This window comes from Onychomys torridus, chromosome 2, assembly GCF_903995425.1.
Source record: "Onychomys torridus chromosome 2, mOncTor1.1, whole genome shotgun sequence".
In the NCBI taxonomy this organism is placed as follows: domain Eukaryota; kingdom Metazoa; phylum Chordata; class Mammalia; order Rodentia; family Cricetidae; genus Onychomys; species Onychomys torridus.
Genome location: NC_050444.1, coordinates 147,590,703 through 147,608,603, shown reverse-complemented (window position 1 = coordinate 147,608,603; position 17,901 = coordinate 147,590,703). Strand labels below are relative to the sequence as shown.

The window sequence follows — 17,901 nt, the reverse complement described above, 5'->3', positions numbered from 1 at the left end:
CAACAGGGGTGGGGTGGGGGTGGGAGTGGGGCATCTTCCTCCTTGGCAAGGTGCAAAGAGAGATGACAGGGCGCGTGATAGAAAACAGCTTATGTTACAGCAACAATTTACAAAAAACATCTCATCCCAGCAAACATCTCCAGCAGAAAACTAGCGGTGAAGCTGTTCAAAGTACGTGAACAGTCCAGACCTGGGAAGGCCTGTCCTTGGTAGGTTCCCAAAGCACGACATGGTCCCGGTCATAACCTCGGCCACCTGAGGGTGAGATTGAGAGGTGGTTAGGGTGCTGGAGACAGCAATGTTCCCCAGTCCCCTTGGATGCCCCCTCCCACACACCTAGCCCACGTTACCCTTCACATCCAGGATCTGGCCTTCAAACATCTGGCTGCAGATGTGACCCAGTTCACTGATGCTCCAAGTTTGGCGTGGTAGGCGGCTCTCAGCCCAAAGCACGACTTTGGAACCCGGACTAGGAGGTCCAATCACCTGTAGGCTCATGGTGGGGGCCATCTGAGGCCCCAGAAGATCATTAGATACTGCATTCCCCACCGGAAGTCTCCCACGCTCAAGCAATCCTTCATATACTGGATTTTTGTTGTTTGTTTTGTCTTTGAGACAGTGTCTCACTCTGCAGCCTTGGCTGGCCTGGAGTTTACTATGTAGACCAGGCTGGCCTTGAACTCGTAGATATCCAACTGCTTCTGCCTCCTGCATTCTAGGATTAAAGGTGAGCGCTGCTATGCCCAGCTTGTGAGCTTGTTTTGAATGCTGGCTATTACAACTGTGGCCCTATGCAAGTCTCTTTATCCCTTTTTAGATTTATTTATTTATTTATTTATTTATTTATTTTTAATATTTATTTATTTATTATGTATACAGTGTCCTGTCTGCACAATAGAAGAGGGCACCAGATCTCATTACAGATGGTTGTGAGCCACCATGTGGGTGCTGGGAATTGAACTCAGGACCTCTGGAAGAACAGCCAGTGCTCTTAACCTCTGAACCATCTCTCCAACCTAGATTTATTTTTTTATGAGCGTTTTTTTCTGAATGTATGTCTGTGCACTACATATTCACCTGGTGCCCACAGAGACCAGAAGAAGGCATCAAATCCCCTAGAAATGGAGTTAGGGATGGCTATGAAGCATCGTCTTTGTGCTGGGAACTGAATCCAGGTCCTCACAAAAACAAGTGCTTTGAACTGTGTGCCATTTCTCCAGTTTGCATGAGAAAACGAAAAGAGCCCCATTCTCTTCTTCCTCCATGCATCTTGGATCGAATCGGCCTTCGACTTCCCAAAGTAGGTTGGCAAACCTGGAGCTGAGCAGAACCAGTTCCAGAATCATACCTGGTTCTTCAGCAGTCCATCTTCATAGTACCAGACGAAGCTGCTCCCGGCTCGGGGCTCAGAGACCACTACACGGCCTGCTTTCATGTCTTCCACGTGGTCAGGCACTGCCAGGAATCCCCCTAGCGCTGCATTCCAGAGGCGGAAATAGGCTCGGCGCTGATGATGAAGACAGGCTGAGAGACTGCAGGGGTCGATGCCCACCACCCCCAACCCTGGACCCCCTAGGACACCCACACCCCCAAACCCTCCTTGCCTCCAAACTTTTCTTGACCCTGCTTCTAAGTCATACTTTTTTTTTACACACCCATACTGAGGGCACCTGTGTAACACATGTGCATAGTTCTGTGACCACAGACACCTACACGTGTACCTAGGGACCCTTGCAAATATACTTGCAGTCTGCAAAGAGGCACAGTTTACAGAAGGCACAGGCAATTCCACAGGTCCATGCAGTCATCACATTCATACATCATAACTGACACACAGATCCTATCAGTCTGCTCAGTGCCAAGTACCTATGCTTGCTCCAAGTACAGCTGAGTGTAAGAAAACACACACACACACACACACACACACACACACACACACACACACACACACGGAAACCAAGGTTCCTGGAGGGACAGTGCTTGCCCAAGACTGCAAATCAACTCCTTGTCTACTTCCCTGGGTCTTTATTTCCTCCCAAGACAGAGGTATTTGCTAGGATTTCTTCCAGAATTGCTGTCGTAAGAGTCTGTGAACAAACAGACTAAACACATGCCCTGGTACATGGATGTTATATGCTCAGAAGGCTCTCAGGCAGAGGCACACACACACACACACACACACACACACACACACACACACACACACATGCCCATACACACAAAAACATACAAATCCCCTCCAGAGTACTTAGAAGCATGACCTCAAATGACATACTCTTAGACGGGCGTATGTATGTGCGCATACACACACAGAGACACACAGGCCACAGCCATATCCTAGATATATATGTGTGCAGAAATGAAGTCAAGTTCTTAACAAGCAGGTACAGACACGCACGCTCTCAGGCAAGCTTCATGCTTCCCAAAGCCAAAGGTGCCGACTATTGGTAAGTGGTACGTGAGATGCTTTTCAGTTCTGGGTCAATCAGCCTATTGTATATATCATACAGTCCTTGAGGACAAGGACAAAGGTGTTTCATTTTCAAGTTGATTTAGAGGAATCTACTGAGATGATGATGTACGAAGAAGCTAAGGACAAACCGTGACAGAAGAACACAAATGTCAAGCTTTGAAACACACAGAGGTACATGGGGACAGGCACCCCCAGAGGCACTCACACTGACTGCTACCTACCTGCTTGATGGGGTAGAGGGAGCCCACCTTCTGGGTACCGCTGTAGGTCAGCCAGTTGGTGATCTCGCAGCTACCCACTAGCCACTGTCGTCCCCGGAAGTCACTGTGTTCACACACTACCCAGCTGTACCCCGCCGATGCCAGAGACACAGAGGAACACAGACAGACAGACAGACAGTCAGACAGACAAGGCACAGGTGTTAGAAGCACTGCTTCCTCTTCCCCCACACTAGGAAGAGGTCCTGCAGTGGGAGAAAGAGGCTAATAAGTAGATTTGGGGTTTGGGGGACCCAGCATCCAACCAAGCTCTGGGAGCCAGAGGCCCTCAGTCCACACTGCTCTCCCCCCTTCCTGGCCTGGAATGGGTTCCCCAGCCCACCATTCACCCAACCCAGCTAAAAGCCCTGCCCCCCACACTTACATGCCGCCCTTGACGCGCACAGACAGCACATGGTTGTTGAAGCCCTCAGCCTGTAGGCTTCGAACCTCCCCGGTCAGCTCAATCTCCTTACCCTCGAAGCACTCCAGGCCGAAGAGGGACAGGGAAGGCTCTGAAAAGTGCTGGAGCCAAGAGAAGGAGAAATGAGGCCATGGCCAGGCTGGAAAACTGGGGGCTCATTTGACATCATCTCTTGGTGATATCATCTCAATGATGATAACTAACAATCACATCAATTCATAACCACCCTCCTTTAATTGTGGCTCACTGCAGGCCAGATCCTTGGTAGAACACTTTTTCCAATCTCATTCCAGCTCCTCAACAGCCCTAAGAGGTAGGTGCTCTCATGATCTCTGTTTAGCAGAGATGACACCGAGGCTGGAGAAGGTAAGACCGATGACTCGAAGCCCCAGATCTGGGCTTTAGACCCAGGTCTAACTTAACTGTCCTCAGAGCCCAGTGTATGTGGTGGTAGTACAAGCTGTACAGCCAGGCAGCCTGCTCTGTCCACTCCCAGTTGTGTAAGCTGGAGCAAAGCAGACTGGCTCTGGGACTTGGTTTCCACATCAAAAATAATGACAATGAGCCTTACAAAGCTTTGAAAAGGGTCACCCAGCAACTGTCAGCACCACCAGGCACTCTCCTGGCCCCCACAGACACTTCCACCTTCACAGTGTACATGTAGCTTCCGACAGCCTCTTCCCAGGAACAGCATATTACCTCTATCATGGGTCACTGAGGCAGCCTCCCCCTGCCTTGCCCCTCCTGCCTCGCCGCTGCACAGCTAGCTTCCCAGTTGACCCTGACAACCATCTCTGAATGGGTCATCACCTGGGCAAAAGCTGGTCCCGCCTCTCAGCCACTCTGAGTGTCTGCCTCTCCCATGCCAGCACTGCCTCTGATCTGGATATACCACTGTCACCTTAGGTCTGGTATCTAATTAAGTTTGGTGTTTCAGGGCTATTTCAGTGAACGTTCAGTAAACAGCTGGTCAGTTGAGCTAGCTTAGGAGCATCAGAATCAAGGTTCCCCTGAGAGTCTGGAAGCCATTGCAGGGTCAGAATGAGGAACTCACCAAGGGAACCTTCCGGAGGGAGCCCAGGACCGTGGAGGCCAGGCAGCCCATGGCTGTGAGGGTGGGGAATTCTCCCTCTGACACAATGTGCTGGTTGGCCTCAAAGTTCTTCTCCTCAAACAGGACCCAGCTGCAAGGGGACAGAGAGGGGAAGGTGATACCAGAACCTAGTTTACCTTATACCTGAGGGTCCACAGTGCATGTGGACTTGATGGTGGTCCAGGGTGGATAGGCACCACAGCCGCAGGGGCTGAGGTCAAGAGAAAGGACTTCAAAGGGAAAAGAGGGGAAGAAAGAAAGAATAAAGAGAAGGAGCCAGGCACAGTGGCGCACTCAGGAAAGCAGAGGCAGGCCCATCTCTGTGAGTTTGAAGCTAGTCTACCTAGCAAGTTCTGCGCCAGCCGGGGCTACATAGTGAAACCCCGTCTTAACAAAAACAAACAAGGACCCGACAGAGCTCATGCTGCCCTTTGGAGGGGAATCTGGCGATATCCCACAAGGCTTTGCAGGCAATCAATCTGCCAATGCACCATCTAGGAGTCTTTTCTGATGTCACCCTTCAAATAAGAAGTGACACATGCAAAAAGCCTATCCATTCAGCACTGCTATAGCAAAGCAGGGAGTGGGTGGGAGGGCCCAGAGGTCTATCAGTAGGGGACTGGCTAACACTGGGACTGGTGGCTACTCGGGAGGCTGAGTGAGGAGGATCACACAAGTTCAAGAACAACCTGAGCTACTACATGAGTTCAAGACTAGTCTAGGCAACTTTGTAAGACCCTGTCTCAAAACAAAAAGTAAGGCTCAGCGAGATGGCTCAGTGGGTAAGCTGGACCCCTGACTTCAATTTCTGGAACCTGTATGGTGGAGGGAGAGGGCCAACCTCTGTTCTCCCTCTGTGGCCTTCAGGAGGTACCTAGGTTTAGAAGAGGTTGGGAGGTTGGGCCCCAGGATGGGATGAGTGTCCTTTTAAGAACAGGAAGAGGGCTGTTGGGATGGCCAAGGGGTCTAAGGCACCAGACTCAAGAACGGGAAGAGACCAGTGCCCTGGTCTCTGTAGTAAGGGAGAAGGCAGAGAGAAAAAAGAACCACAAAAATGATTATTTTCTTCTTTTGAAGCCAGAGTTTATGACATCCTGTTAGATGAACCTGGGCTACAACAGGAACCAGGGAAACAGTTTATGCCATTAAAACTAGGTTCAGCCAGGCTGTGGTGGTGCATAGCTTTAATCCAGCACTTGGGGGGCAGAGGCAGACAGGTCTCTGAGTTCCAGGCCAGCCTGGTCTACACAGTGAGTTCACAGGACAGCCAGGGCTACAAAGCTACAGAGAAACCCTGTCTCAAAAAACCAAACCAAACCAAACCAAACAAACAAAGTTCCTGGCCAACTGTGGTGTTTGTGTGTGTTCTCCAAAGTGAGGCCAGGCTGCGAGATACCTCTCCCCACCATGTCTTCAGCTAGATAGATTCATGTAGTCTAAAAGCCTTGAGTCATGAATCCTGAAATTTGTCTTCTGACCTTAGGGCCTTGGCCACTAGCCCCAAACAAGCTGGCAACCCTCCTTTTCCAGGCCTTCTACCTCCTGCATTCCTGTGCATCCTGAATTATATCTCGTCAGATAAAACTATTCAGCTTATTTGCATTAATTAATTTATTTATTTATTGGGACAGGGTCTAACTATATAGCTCTGGCTGTCGGGTATGTAGCTAGCTGGTAGGATGCTTGCCTAGTATATGTGAGGCCCTGGGACCAACCTTTACCCTGGCAAACAAATACATGAAGTGTTCCTAACAATTAAAAACATGCTAAATTAATCTAACTTATATACTAAGTTTGTGACATAATCACAGACTAAAGTGACTATTTCAGGGGCCAGAGAGATGGCTCAAAGGTTGAAAGCACTGGCTGCTCTTCCAGAGGACCTGGGATTGGTTGTCAGCACCTACATGGTGGCTCACAACTGCCTGGAACTCCAGCTCCAGGGCATCTGATGCCCTCTTTTGGTCTCCACAGACATTGAATGTACCTGATACACATACCTTAACATACAGGCAGGCAAAATATTCAAACACATGAAATAAAAATAAATCTTTTTAAAAAAGATTATTTCACACTTCTTTCAGATTTTCTTTTTCCCACATGTTCCAGGATAGCCCCAAACTCACAACACAGGCAAGGGTGACCCAGAGCTCTTGCTTCTACTCCCCCAAGTGCTGGGATTAAAGTCACAAATCACCATGCTCAGCTCTGTCTGCTTGTTTTTGCTTTTTTGAAATCAGGTCTCAGAGCCCAGGCTGGCTTCACATGCATGATTCCACCAGCTCCATCTCTAAGTCCTGGGGGTTACTATATGGGCTTCAAATTTCTTTAAAAGATAGTTTTCTGACTACTACAAACTATGGAGATGTACAAGAATGTCCCAAAGACAGAAAGAACCACAGGGAGCCCTCCGCAGATCTCAGGGGCTCCATTTTGGGGAGCAATAAGAGCATAATAATTTTGAAATACTTAGCATGCACGTTATATATTGGAGGTGTGGCCTTGTTGGAAGAAGTATGTCACTGAGGAGACAGGCTTTGAGGTTTCAGAAGCTCAATCTAGGCCTACAGGCTCACTGTCTCTTCCTGCTGCCTGCCAATCCAGATGTAGAACTCTTGGCTACCTCTCCAGAATCATGTCTGCCTGTGTGCCACCATGCTTCCTGCCATGATGATACTGGACTAAACCTCTGAAGTGTAAGACAACCCCAATTAAATGTTTCCCTTTATAAGAGTTGCTATGGTCATGGTGTCTCTTCACAGCAATAAAAACTCTAGCTAAGACAGCCACCATGTATATGCCTGGTGACCTCAGAGGTCAGAAGAGGGCATTGGATCCCCTGGAACTGGAGTCACAGAAGGAGGTGCTAGGAACGGAACCCAGGATCTCTCCAGTAGCAACAAGTGCTCTTCACCATGTGAGCCATCTCTCCAGCCCCTGTTTTTATCATTTTTAATTATGTGGGGAGGGGGGCAGGGTTATGTGCATGTGAATGTAGGTGCCTTCAGATCTCCTGGAACTAGAGTTACAGGTGGTTGTGAGCCGCCTGGCAAGAGTGCTGGGAATCAAACCTGGGTCCTCTGCAAAAACAGCAAGTGCTCTTAACCAATGAGTCACCTCTCCGGCCCTGAAAGTTTGGAAGGGGTCAGGATTTTTTTGGTTTTTTTTTTGTTTTTTGTTTGTTTGTTTGTTTTTGTTTTTTTGGTGTGTGTGTGTGTGTGTGTGTGTGTGTGTGTGTGTGTAAAAGAGACACTGTGTTTGGACATGCACGTGCCACTGTACTCATGTGAAGGTCAGAGGGCTTTCAGAATTTGATTCTCTCCTTCCACTGTGGGACCTGGGACTGAATTTAGGCAATCACTCCTGTACTGCAATTGCTTTTGCTCACTGAGCTGTCCCACCAGCCTCGGATTTCTTTAAAGTGCACTTATAAACGGAACAAAAATGTTTGTTGTTGTTTAAGACAGGGTCTCGTGCAGCCCAGGCTGGCCTTGAACCCCTTATGTAACTGAGCTAAGGTTAACTTTAAACTGAGCTTCCTGCCTCTACCTCCCAAATCTGAGATTACCAGCATATGCCCTTTGCTCAACTTGGGGTTCTTTATTCTACCTACTATCTCCAGAGTTATATTTCGTATCAAAATGTTATTCTATTTGTTTTACAGTTGAGTGACTCAGGACATAACAGTTAATCAGCTAATATTAAGGAAGAAAATCATCTGAAAGGTGTACCCTCGCCCTCTCCCTCCCTGCTCCCCGACCCTGGCCTCTGCCAGCGCTCGGTGCTCCAACCCCACCTCCTGCTCACCTGCCACCATGGACCCGGCACGACTGGGGATGGAAGGAGGCGGGCAGAGAGGCCTGGTCATCCTCGAAGGAAATATGGTCGCCCAGAAAGTTGGGGCCTGAGAAAAGCTGAATCTGGAGACAGAGAGATGAAGAGGTGAGAGCGAAGGGTGGAGTCGGGTAGGGAAGAGAGCTTTGCCGCGAAGGCTGTCAAGATCCCACCAGATCCCCGCGTAGCCCCCTCCTTACCTTCGAGACAAAGTGAAGATCGCTCTCCCCAACCTGAAGGGAGAGATTAACGCTGTGACTGGAGGAGGCGGCCAGCCTAGGCCCCTGAGCTTCCAAACCGTTGCGGCTGTACAGCGGTCCTGCAGCTACAAGCTCCACCCCTCCTAGATGCCCCGCCCCCAAGAGCTGTGAGTGACACGGCTAGCCTCTTCCTCTACCTCGGCTAGTCCAACGGGTGACCACGCCGGTCTAAGCCCTCCCGTCCCCGCCCTCAATACCACGCCCACTCCCTATCCCCTCCCCTCCTGGCCACGCCCGTTCTCTGTCCAGCCTTGCCAAGCAGCCCGGGCTTGCCCGCCAGGCCCCGCCCACCGCCTTGGCCCCGCCTCCGAGGCGACACACCCATCATTCTGGCACACACCTGCACAACGGGCTGAAGGGAGCCGAGGGCGCAGTTGCCGGAGCCCCAGTCGTCGCAGTTGCGGTACACACCCTTCTCCAGGATGTACTGTTCGCCGGAGAAGCCCACCTGCTCATAGGCCACCCACCTGCAGGGAGGGCGTGGCTTGGGTCGGCGAGGGCGGGGTCGGCACTGCTCCGGGGCCCGCCCTGCGCCTGGGGCGGGGATTACTCACACGCCACTGAGCACGTGGATGGCTTGCGTGCTGGGTCCGTGCTGCGCTAGCTCCACGTCTGGCAAAGCGGAACTCACCTCCACGCAGTGCCCCTGGAAGTCCATGTCCTCAAACAGCACCACGGCCGGGTCTCCAAAGTCCTGGGCCCCCAGGGACAGTCAGGTTTCTCCCGAACACTGACATACAAACTCCCGAGAGTGCCCAGACCTCAAGGAAGCAGCCCACCCAGGGGATTAGGTGTGAGGGGCCGGAGTGTTCTGGGGAAGAGCCTTCAGAGGGAGAGAGACTACCTCTGGGGATGGCTGGGGGAACCCTGCCAGGAACAACCGCAGAGAGGTGTAAATTCTTCCCTTAGATTGTGCTGGGGAAGTTGGGGTGCTGCCAGACAGAGAGATAGCCAATTGCCCCTGCTCACCGTCCGGATGACCCGAAGGGAAGTCAGGAACTCATCGTAGCCTCCCCAGTGTGACCAGTCCGCATATTCGCCCTCTTCCAGCAGGTATTGGTGGCCCCGGAAGCCCTCTTTCTCGTACCCTACCCAGCTGAGGGAAAGGGAAAGATGAGCAAGGCACCCATGAATAAGATAGTCCACTGTACACCAGACAGCCTAAGTCACTCTCCACCCTCGAGGAAAAGCCTGTAGGGACAGGGCAGATAGAAAAAAATCTCTGAAGTCCTCACCAGCCCCCAAGAATTCGCAGGGACCCCACCGAGGTCAGCTGGGGACTCTGGCTGTCCTCTGGCTGCTGAAGGTTGTAGATGTCTCCGCTTACTTCCCAGCTCTGCCCCTGAAAACCTGGGGCCTCATATACCACAGCCTGGATGAAAGGGGTGTCAGGGTGACAGATGTCGTCTGGACCCAGACACAGAGAGATTGGCTTTCTAGGGATGGCTTGACCCAACACCAGCCTGAAGCCCCACCCTCTCTGAGCACCGTGGCCAGGCTGCCTTTGACCTGACTCACACACCAAGGCCAGGGCCTGCCTAGTGAGCCCATCAAGCCTCACTCACCACTACGCCCAGCTTCTGCCCCACAGGGCCCTTATCTCTTGTCCAGACTACAACAGTGACTACCCCTCAGGAATACCAAATACCCTCTGACCTTGAATCTGTCCCCTTACCTTGGGCTCCCCTGGCTTCTCCACGCTTGGGCAGCCCTGCAAAGGAGATATGGCTGAAATGCTAGCCCAGAGGTTCTTAAACACAGATGAGGCTGGAAACCTAGGATTTTCTTGATCCTTAGACTCCTAAAAATTGCAAGCCTATCTCCTCCCCTGTCCCACACCTTGGGCTAATCCTCTTCTCCTCTAGTCCAGTTCCTAATAGGAGCTCTGGGGCACTGAGTCTCCAAGGAACTGACCTATGGTTAGTCCCCCATCTCCTGCTCACAGATGCAGGGCCACCCCATGTGAGACTATGGATAGAGTGGCTGTGAGTGTCCCCCACTCCTTACCAATGTCATGGACTTTAGTGAACCCACACTGGGGCCTGATGTGCCCCAGGCCTCCAAGGTAGGGTACTCTCCAGGCTCTAGGATATAGGGAGTGTCTTCAAAGAATGGTTTGGGGTATAGCAGCCACCTGGGGAAAAAACAGAGAAGCCACTGAACTCCTTGGGACACAGACTTGGAATGGAAGGGCAGGTTTAGAGGGGAGGACAGGCTTTTTGTTTGTTTGTTTTGTTTTTCGAGACAGGGTTTCTCTGTGCAGCTTTTGTAGCTTTGGAGCCTGTCCTGGAACTCACTCGGTAGCCCAGGCTGGCCTCAAACTCAGAGATCTGCCTCCCAAGTGCTGGGATTTAAGGCGTGTGCCTCAGACGGAATGCTTTTGTGGAGGGCTGTCTATCTTGTCTGCCCTGTGTCTCCAGCATGAGGCAGGGTGAATGTCAAGGGATTCCAGAAGACTCACAGTCCTGCAGTGACAGCAGCAGATGCCACCTGTAGGGGTCTCTCTAGTCCTTGAGAGTCTTTCAAGTCTCCGGTCAGCATCACTTGCTTGCCCTTGAGGCCCTCCTCAGAGAACAGGCTGATTCCCGGGGTGCAGTAGTCCTGCAGAGGGAGAAGGGATGTTCAAGGGCAAACTGCAGGCTTCTCTGCACCCCCTGCTTCTCTGGTCCTGCAGCCTGGTGGGGCTCCCGGGGCTTTTGGAAAAGCCCAGCTGGCTGTGTTCTCAGAAACCAGAAGAGTGTCCTCTACCAGGCCAGCAAACCTAACCCCAGACCAAAGTTCTCAGTGGTACCTTGTTGGACTTCTGGAACCCAAAACCAAAGTTCCCAGAATCTGCACAGTGTCAAGGCTATCTATCCCCTCTCTGGGTGGCCGACTTCCCACTTGCTGGAGGGAGCAAGATGGATAGCCACTTCCTGATTCCGCCTTGATGGTACAGTACTGACCTCTGACCAGACCGGCTTTTTGTTCCTGTGGGTGCTGTGTCTAGAATCCATGCCCTTGCAGGTGCTAGGCAAGGTCTCTACCACACCCCATGCTCCAGGGTGGCTTTTTTTTTTTTTTTTATGCAATGTTTCCTGTAGTCCAGGCTAGCCTTGAACTCACAATGTAGCTGATGTTGACCTTAAACTTCTTTATTTTTAAATTAGATTTATTTGCTTGTCGGGGGAAGAGGGCACAGGCATGCCACAGCACGTGTTTGGAGGTCAGAGGGCAAGTGGCAGGAATTGGTTCTCTCCTTTCACCAGGTGGGTCCAGGAGGTCAAACTCAGGTTATCAGGCCTGGTGACAAGTCACCGAGTCATCTCCTCAGCCCCAACCTTCGACTTATTCCCCTGCCTTGACCTCCTGGATGCTGAGATTACAAGCATGTGGCACTATGCCTGGTTGTACGTGGTGGCGGGGAGTCCAAATCAGGATTCACAGTTGCTTGGCAAGCACCCTACCAAATGAGCTACATTCCCAGCCCGCTCCTCCCACTCCATAGCCAGCCTAGCCTTGGCTGTCTCATCCTGAGGTGGCAGGTGTCTTTGCATTCTGGGTCTTTCTCCCTCACTGAGACTATTTTCATTTGCTCACTCATTCATCAGATGATAAATCATCTGCTAAGGCCATATTCTACCTAAATGGGACTGTTTAGTCCTTCAAAGAAAGTTCTCCATATAGAAACAGACAGGAAGGTGAAGCCCAGCAAAGTTAAGCAAACATGCCCAGGATCACGCAGCCTATAAGCCAGACAGCCAAGAAGGGTAGTTTTGTTTAGTGTTGCAACCCAGCGCCTCCCACAAGTCTGGCACACAGTAGGTGCCAACTCAGTGCTGGGTGACTCATCTGATTCCAGTACTGTGTGACCTTGGAGCTCTTGTTTGCCTCTTACGTCTACTGCCCTCCTACACAGGGGTGAATTTACCGAGAGTGTGCTCAACCTAGTACTAGGTCCTGAGCTTTAGGACCTCATCACCCTTACCAGAGAGAGGACAGCAGCTCTGGGGGCTAGCTGGGTGCAGCAGTGCACACCTGGAACCCCAGCACTTGGGAGGTGAAGGCAGGAAGACCAGGAGTTCAAGATCAGCCTCTGCTACATGGTGAATTTGAGGCTAGCCTAGGCTAACATCAGACCTTGTCTTTAAAAAAAAAACTGAAAAAGAAAAAAAAAGGTCCCCAGGCGTGTTGTCTCGTGCCTGTAGGCCTATAAGCATAGCAGTGGGAGGCTGGGGCAGAAGGTCTGTTGCAAGGCCATGGCCAGCCAACTTTACATAGTAAATTCTAGCTAAGTCTGGGCTTAGTGTGAGATTCTGTCTCGAACAAAACAAAACAAAACCCACCCCCCCCACACACACCACCGAGGGTCTGATGGACCTTGTTTGTAGCATTGCTCTGCCTCTCTCCAGGGGTTGATATCATTTTGTCAAATTCAGTATCAGTGGTTTATTGCGTTGTGCTATGAAAACAATGCTGTTCTTTCCGCTTTACAAACACCAAGTTATGCTGGCTTTTCAAACCATACGCCTATGTCTCAAAAATGACAAGTGTGGTGGCTTACAGCTGTCAGCCCCGCACTCAGGAGGTTGAGGCAGGAGGATTGTGAATTTGAGACTAATCTATTTTATCTAAGACCTGGTTTCAAAAAAACAAAAAACAAAAACAAAAACAAAAACAAAAAAACAAAAACAAAAAACAAAAAAACAACCAAAAAAAACAACAACAAAAAAAAACCAAAACAAAACAAAAAACAAAAAACGAGCCCATCTCTAGGCCAGAAATCACACTCCTTCTAGTTCATTGTCATTTTCTTCCTGGTTCTCAACCTGTGGGTCACAACCCCATTGAGAAGACCGCTTCAAAGGGGCCACATATCAGATATCCTGCGTATCCATTATTTACACTATTCTTCATAACAGTAGCAAAATTACAGTTATGAGGTAGCAACAAATGTAATGTTATGGCTGGGGGGGGGTCTCCACAACATGAGGAACTGTGTTAAAGGGTCACAGCATTAGGAAGACTGAGGACCCCTGTGGTAGAGATTCCTAAGTCCACAGTCTAGCTCTCCCTGGCTCTCCGAGTCTGTGAATCTTGGCAGGAAACCCCTACCCAGTTGCCTGGCACAAAGCCTGGCACATAGTGAGGATAAGAGACATGTCTGTGGGGTTGGCAGGATGGCTCAGCACGTAAAGGTGTCTCTTTCCAAGCCTGATGGTCGGGGTTCAAACTCCAGAACCCACACGGAGGATGGAGAGAACTGACCTTCTCAAGCTGTCCTTCGATTCTGCATTCATTCATTCATGCTGAGGCATGTGGGTGCGTGCACGCACACTCACGCGCACACACAAACATAAATAAGTTAATAAAACTTTTAATTAAAAACACAAGATAGGGAAATGTCTGTAAACAAGTAAGTAAATAAGCTCCATGGCACGTTGCCCAGAGTGGTGGGTGACTCTGGCCCATTTCTGCTCCTCTGACCTAATTCTGATTTAGCATTAGCTCACACTTCCCCAGCTTGCTTACACAGGGGCACAGCCCCCACCTACCCATCTACCTACACATCCCCAAATGCCTTTTTCTCTCAGTGCCTCCAAGGCCAGGAACTTGGAGATACTCCATACTGACCCCCTTCTGACCTCTGCCCCATCACCCCCAGGAGCCCACTCCAGGAGCCTGACCACTCACCCGCACAGCCCTCCTCAGGGAGCCGATGCCTGGGGTACTCCAAGTGGATGCCAGGGCTCTGAGTTCCACATCTCCTTCAGGTAGAACAAGTTTCTGGCCTTGGAACTCCGGGTGTTCATATAGTATCCAGCTGTGGGCCCAGAGAGCCAAGGGTCACAAGGTAGAAAGTTGCACCCAGTCCCTGAGTAGCTGGTGGGGCTCCTACAGGCCTCACCACCTTCCTCACCCCCAGGTTCACAGTGAGGGCCCCCCTCCCTGGGCACCCACTTACCAGCCTCGCACCACCCTTATGGAGGCCACAGGGGCCCAGCCTGAGGCATCTGTGGTGTCCCCCCAGACCTCCCTGCTTCTGCCCTGGCAGCCAGGCTCTGAGAAGAGAGTCACCTGGGAAAACACAGCGGGTGTCCTCAGGCCCTGTCACCGGGCACTGCCCCCTGCCAGCCTCCATTTACCTCCATTCTCCTACCTTCCCAGGTCTGGTGTTCAGCTTGCCTTGGGGCTTCAGTGCTGGGCTCTGGAACAGAGCGGGTGTTCGAAATCTTATGGGGTCATCACTTCCCCCACACTGCTCTTCTGAGAATCCCATACCCTGTTCTTGGCCTCCACCCCAAGGACACAGTCCACAGAGATGACCACCATTGCTCTCAGGGCCTCATCACCCTGTCTAGGAGCTGGGAGATGTTCCTTCCCCAGCTTCCAGGCAGTGAGAACCAGCAAGCCTTTTGGAATCTATACACTCCTGCTATACTATCATGGACACCAAGGCCCCAGTGATGTGCATTGTCAGGTTCAACTAAGCTCAGACCTGAGCCTTCTGCCTCCTGGGACCCGGCCCCCCAACATCACTCTCTTCAACGGCTCAAGGGGAAGCCAGGTACCTCCCAGGCCCTGACGAGGTCTCACTCACCCACCCTTCCGGAGGCTGGGTAGGTGCTGGAATCTCTGGTGGTGGCCTTCCATTGCAGAGCAGGGGCAACTGTCCAGGCACCTTCCTGACCCCTGGTGCTCCATGGGGTGGCAGAGCAGATAATTTCGACCCTAGTGGTTCCAGCGCAGGGGTGTGCTTGTTGGCTGACACCATATTGCCAAAGAGAAGGCTGCCTCCTAGGCGCGAAGTCGGCCGGTTGCTGGGCTGAGGTTCGGGGCCTTGACTTGCTATGTGCTTCTTCATCATCTCCAGAGGAGAGCAGGAGACCTTGGCAGGCTTGGGTGGGTGGAGATCTGGGGAGGGGCTGGGCCCGGCTTTCTCCTGTCTGCGCTGGAGTTTCTCGTCATCGCTCAGGTAGGGGTTCTCCAGCTCCTCCTCCTCCTCCTCCTCCTCCTCCTCCTCCTCCTCCTCTTCCAATGCGGGTCCCTCCTGAGGACTGGGTCTTGGAATGGATGGCCCCAGCTGATCCTCCTCAATGACCGGCAACGTGGCATACATGGCCAGGTAGGACGAGCGAGGAGCTCGGGGCAGTCGGTGAGTTCGGAGGATCTCAGGGGGCTCCATGCTCCGCAGTGTGTCTAGAAAAATCTCCAGGTCAGCAGTCAGGGCTGCTTCCTCCTCCTCCCTGGATGGTTCTGAGGTCTCATTCCCCTCAGCGGAATCTGGGATGAGCTGGGACTCCATGCTGGCCTCTGCTCCAGCTGGCCTTGGGGCAGGAGAGCCTTCTAGACTGAGGGACACATTGACCTCTGAAGAGGACGGAGCAAGGGGCATGGCAGGGCTCTGGAAACTTTCGTTTGGGGTGGTGGATGAGCAAGAGTTCCCTTGAGAATCCTGGACAACCGCATCTTGTTTGGAGGTGAGGGGATTAGGGGCAGTGGGGCCTTCAACAGTCTCTTTCCGAGGAAGTGAATGGGAAGGGCTATCCTGAGGATCCTGGCCATCCTCCTTCTTGATGAAAGGACCTTTTTCTAGACTCTGGACAACTTTGGCTGGCCCGGAGGATGAGGTGGCAGAAGCACCAAAGGCCTGCACAAGCTCTTTTGGGGTATCGGGGTGGGCAGGAATACCAGGGCCCGGAAGTACCTCTTTCTGAGTAAGAACAGAAGCAGGCACATTTTCAGGGTCCTGATCAAACTTCCTCTTTGGTGAAGCCGGAGCAGAAAGGCCTTGTGGGCTAGGGACAGCTTTCCTCCTCACAGAGGATGGGCTAGGAGGCTGTTCGGGTATTGTAACCCTGCCCTTCACCACGGGCAGAACAGGGGCCATGGGGAGACCTGCAACCTTCTCCTCCACAGGGGGCAGGACACGAGGTGTGGGCTGGTCTTTGAGGTGTTTGAGTTGTGTGGGTACCAATGGCTGCTCTGGAGGATGGACCAGGGAGGCACGGTCCTGGGGCTTGGGAGAAGAGGGTGCTGGCATATGGTTCTGAGAAGTCTGGTTGGGGAGCAGGACAGGACTGGAGGCTCCCTGCAGCCTCGAAAATTCCCCAGCCCTGGCATCCGAGGCACTGCCTTGGTCTTGGACTGGGTGGGCGACAGGGACATTCTGGTTCTGAGTGGGGTGATCAACCACAGGGATGGCTACCGGGGCCAAGGTTGAGCTGTTCTTCAGCTCAGCCGCGCTAGTCTCAAGTAGCTGTCCCAGGCTCGTTCCCACCGAGCCACCCAGGGCTGAGCTCCGTGAAGTAAGTCCCGTGAGCCTTGGGATTCGGCTGGCAGGAGGGCTGCGCTCAGCTGGGACGAGGTTGCTCAGCAGTTCCAGGGCCTGGCTGCGGCTGGGCGAGCCCTCAGCCTTGGGGCTCACCACCACTGCCCGGACCGTTCGGGTCACATTGCGGCCCCTTGTCAGGGCCTCACCGGACATCGACGGCCCCACACTCACAGAGCTGCTCACTCGGCGGTCCACCTGTCCTCCCACCACAGTGGTGGTGGTGGTCCTCACTGTGCGCGTCACCCGCCATTCCTCGCGGTTCCTGGAAACCCCGCTTGCGACACCCACACCTGGATGGGGACTCGGCTCGCGTGGCCCAGGCAAGGGCACCAATAACTCAGCCCTAGCCATGGATCCCATGCCTGGTGGTTCAGTTCTCGGAGCCTGGGCACCTCCATCACCCCAATCCACAGCCTCCTGCAGCCTCACCACTGGCCTTTTCTCCTTGGGGGGTGGAATGTATTTCTTGGAAAAAATGGGCCCATGGCTCTGAAAGTTCACGGATCCAGGCTCCTTCCCAGGACCCTGGCAATTTATAGTCTCCTCTTCCTTCTTAGCAAAGCCATTGATTTCTCTCCGGAAGCTATGTTCAAACACGTCCTCCTGTGGGGCTTCCATCCGGGCACCCGACACCAAGGATACTTTGTGAAAACGGTGTCTGGTCTCTTCCTGGACAGGAGGCCGTTGGCGCCAGGTCAGTGTGGCACTTACCACTCGGGCCTCAGCTCCAGCTGGGGTCCCAGCTGTCTCTTCCATGTTGGGCCCCAGCAAAACCTGAGGTGTCCTTGTCACACTGTGGCCTGGCTCCCTGTGCATGATAAAAGGGAGAAAGGTGAGCACCATGGAGTAGAAGGCAGGATCCCCAAAAGCACAGAGCAACTACCAGGCCGGGACCTGGCTGAGTAGCCTCAGGCAAGTCACATGACCTTTGGGTCTTTGTTTCCTTATCTGTAAAATGGATGTGAGACTCTCTGCTCATCTGAGCTGCTCTTCCAAGGGATGGCCTCTGTCCAGGTCCCCAACAGGGAAAGCTCGGGCCTGAGCCCAGAAGGTGAGAGAAGAGAGGATGAAACTCCTGACCCACTGGCTTATAGAGGAAGGCTGGGTCTCTAAGCAGGGAGCTAAAGGTTAAGAAACAGGAAACAGAACCCTTCCCAACTTTGTTCTGTCTCTGTTCCTTCAAGCTCTCTTCAACCTCAGGCCTGGAGGACCAAATTCATACTTCACAGGTCTGGTCAGGGTCAAG

General features: G+C 52.3%; 1 protein-coding gene across 1 annotated transcript; it reads right to left on the bottom strand.

The window, feature by feature from the left end:
• Window positions 1-75: 75 nt before the first annotated feature.
• On the bottom strand, window positions 76-17,414 carry Crybg2 (crystallin beta-gamma domain containing 2). Its single transcript, XM_036179142.1, has 19 exons — window positions 14,922-17,414; window positions 14,481-14,528; window positions 14,286-14,398; window positions 14,015-14,144; window positions 10,803-10,942; window positions 10,349-10,475; window positions 10,017-10,052; window positions 9,577-9,713; window positions 9,311-9,437; window positions 8,896-9,035; window positions 8,682-8,808; window positions 8,282-8,314; window positions 8,055-8,167; window positions 4,209-4,338; window positions 3,116-3,255; window positions 2,695-2,818; window positions 1,349-1,507; window positions 351-510; window positions 76-255 (listed from the first exon to the last, which is right to left on the bottom strand). Exons 1-19 carry the CDS (start codon window positions 17,409-17,411, stop codon window positions 167-169), a joined length of 4,563 nt encoding a protein of 1,520 aa, XP_036035035.1. The 5' UTR covers window positions 17,412-17,414; the 3' UTR covers window positions 76-166.
• Window positions 17,415-17,901: the final 487 nt, after the last annotated feature.

What these genes read in the sequence shown, in the direction of transcription:
- Crybg2 (XM_036179142.1), bottom strand. Translation starts at nt 17,411, where the DNA reads ATGGAAGAGACAGCTGGGACCCCAGCTGGAGCTGAGGCCCGAGTGGTA. An exon ending in ATAAGGGTGGTGCGAGGCTG is followed by an intron (nt 14,145 to 14,285) that starts GTAAGTGGGTGC and finishes CTGGGCCCACAG; the next exon opens with CTGGATACTATATGAACACC. An exon ending in ATCTTCACTTTGTCTCGAAG is followed by an intron (nt 8,168 to 8,281) that starts GTAAGGAGGGGG and finishes CTCTGTCTCCAG; the next exon opens with ATTCAGCTTTTCTCAGGCCC.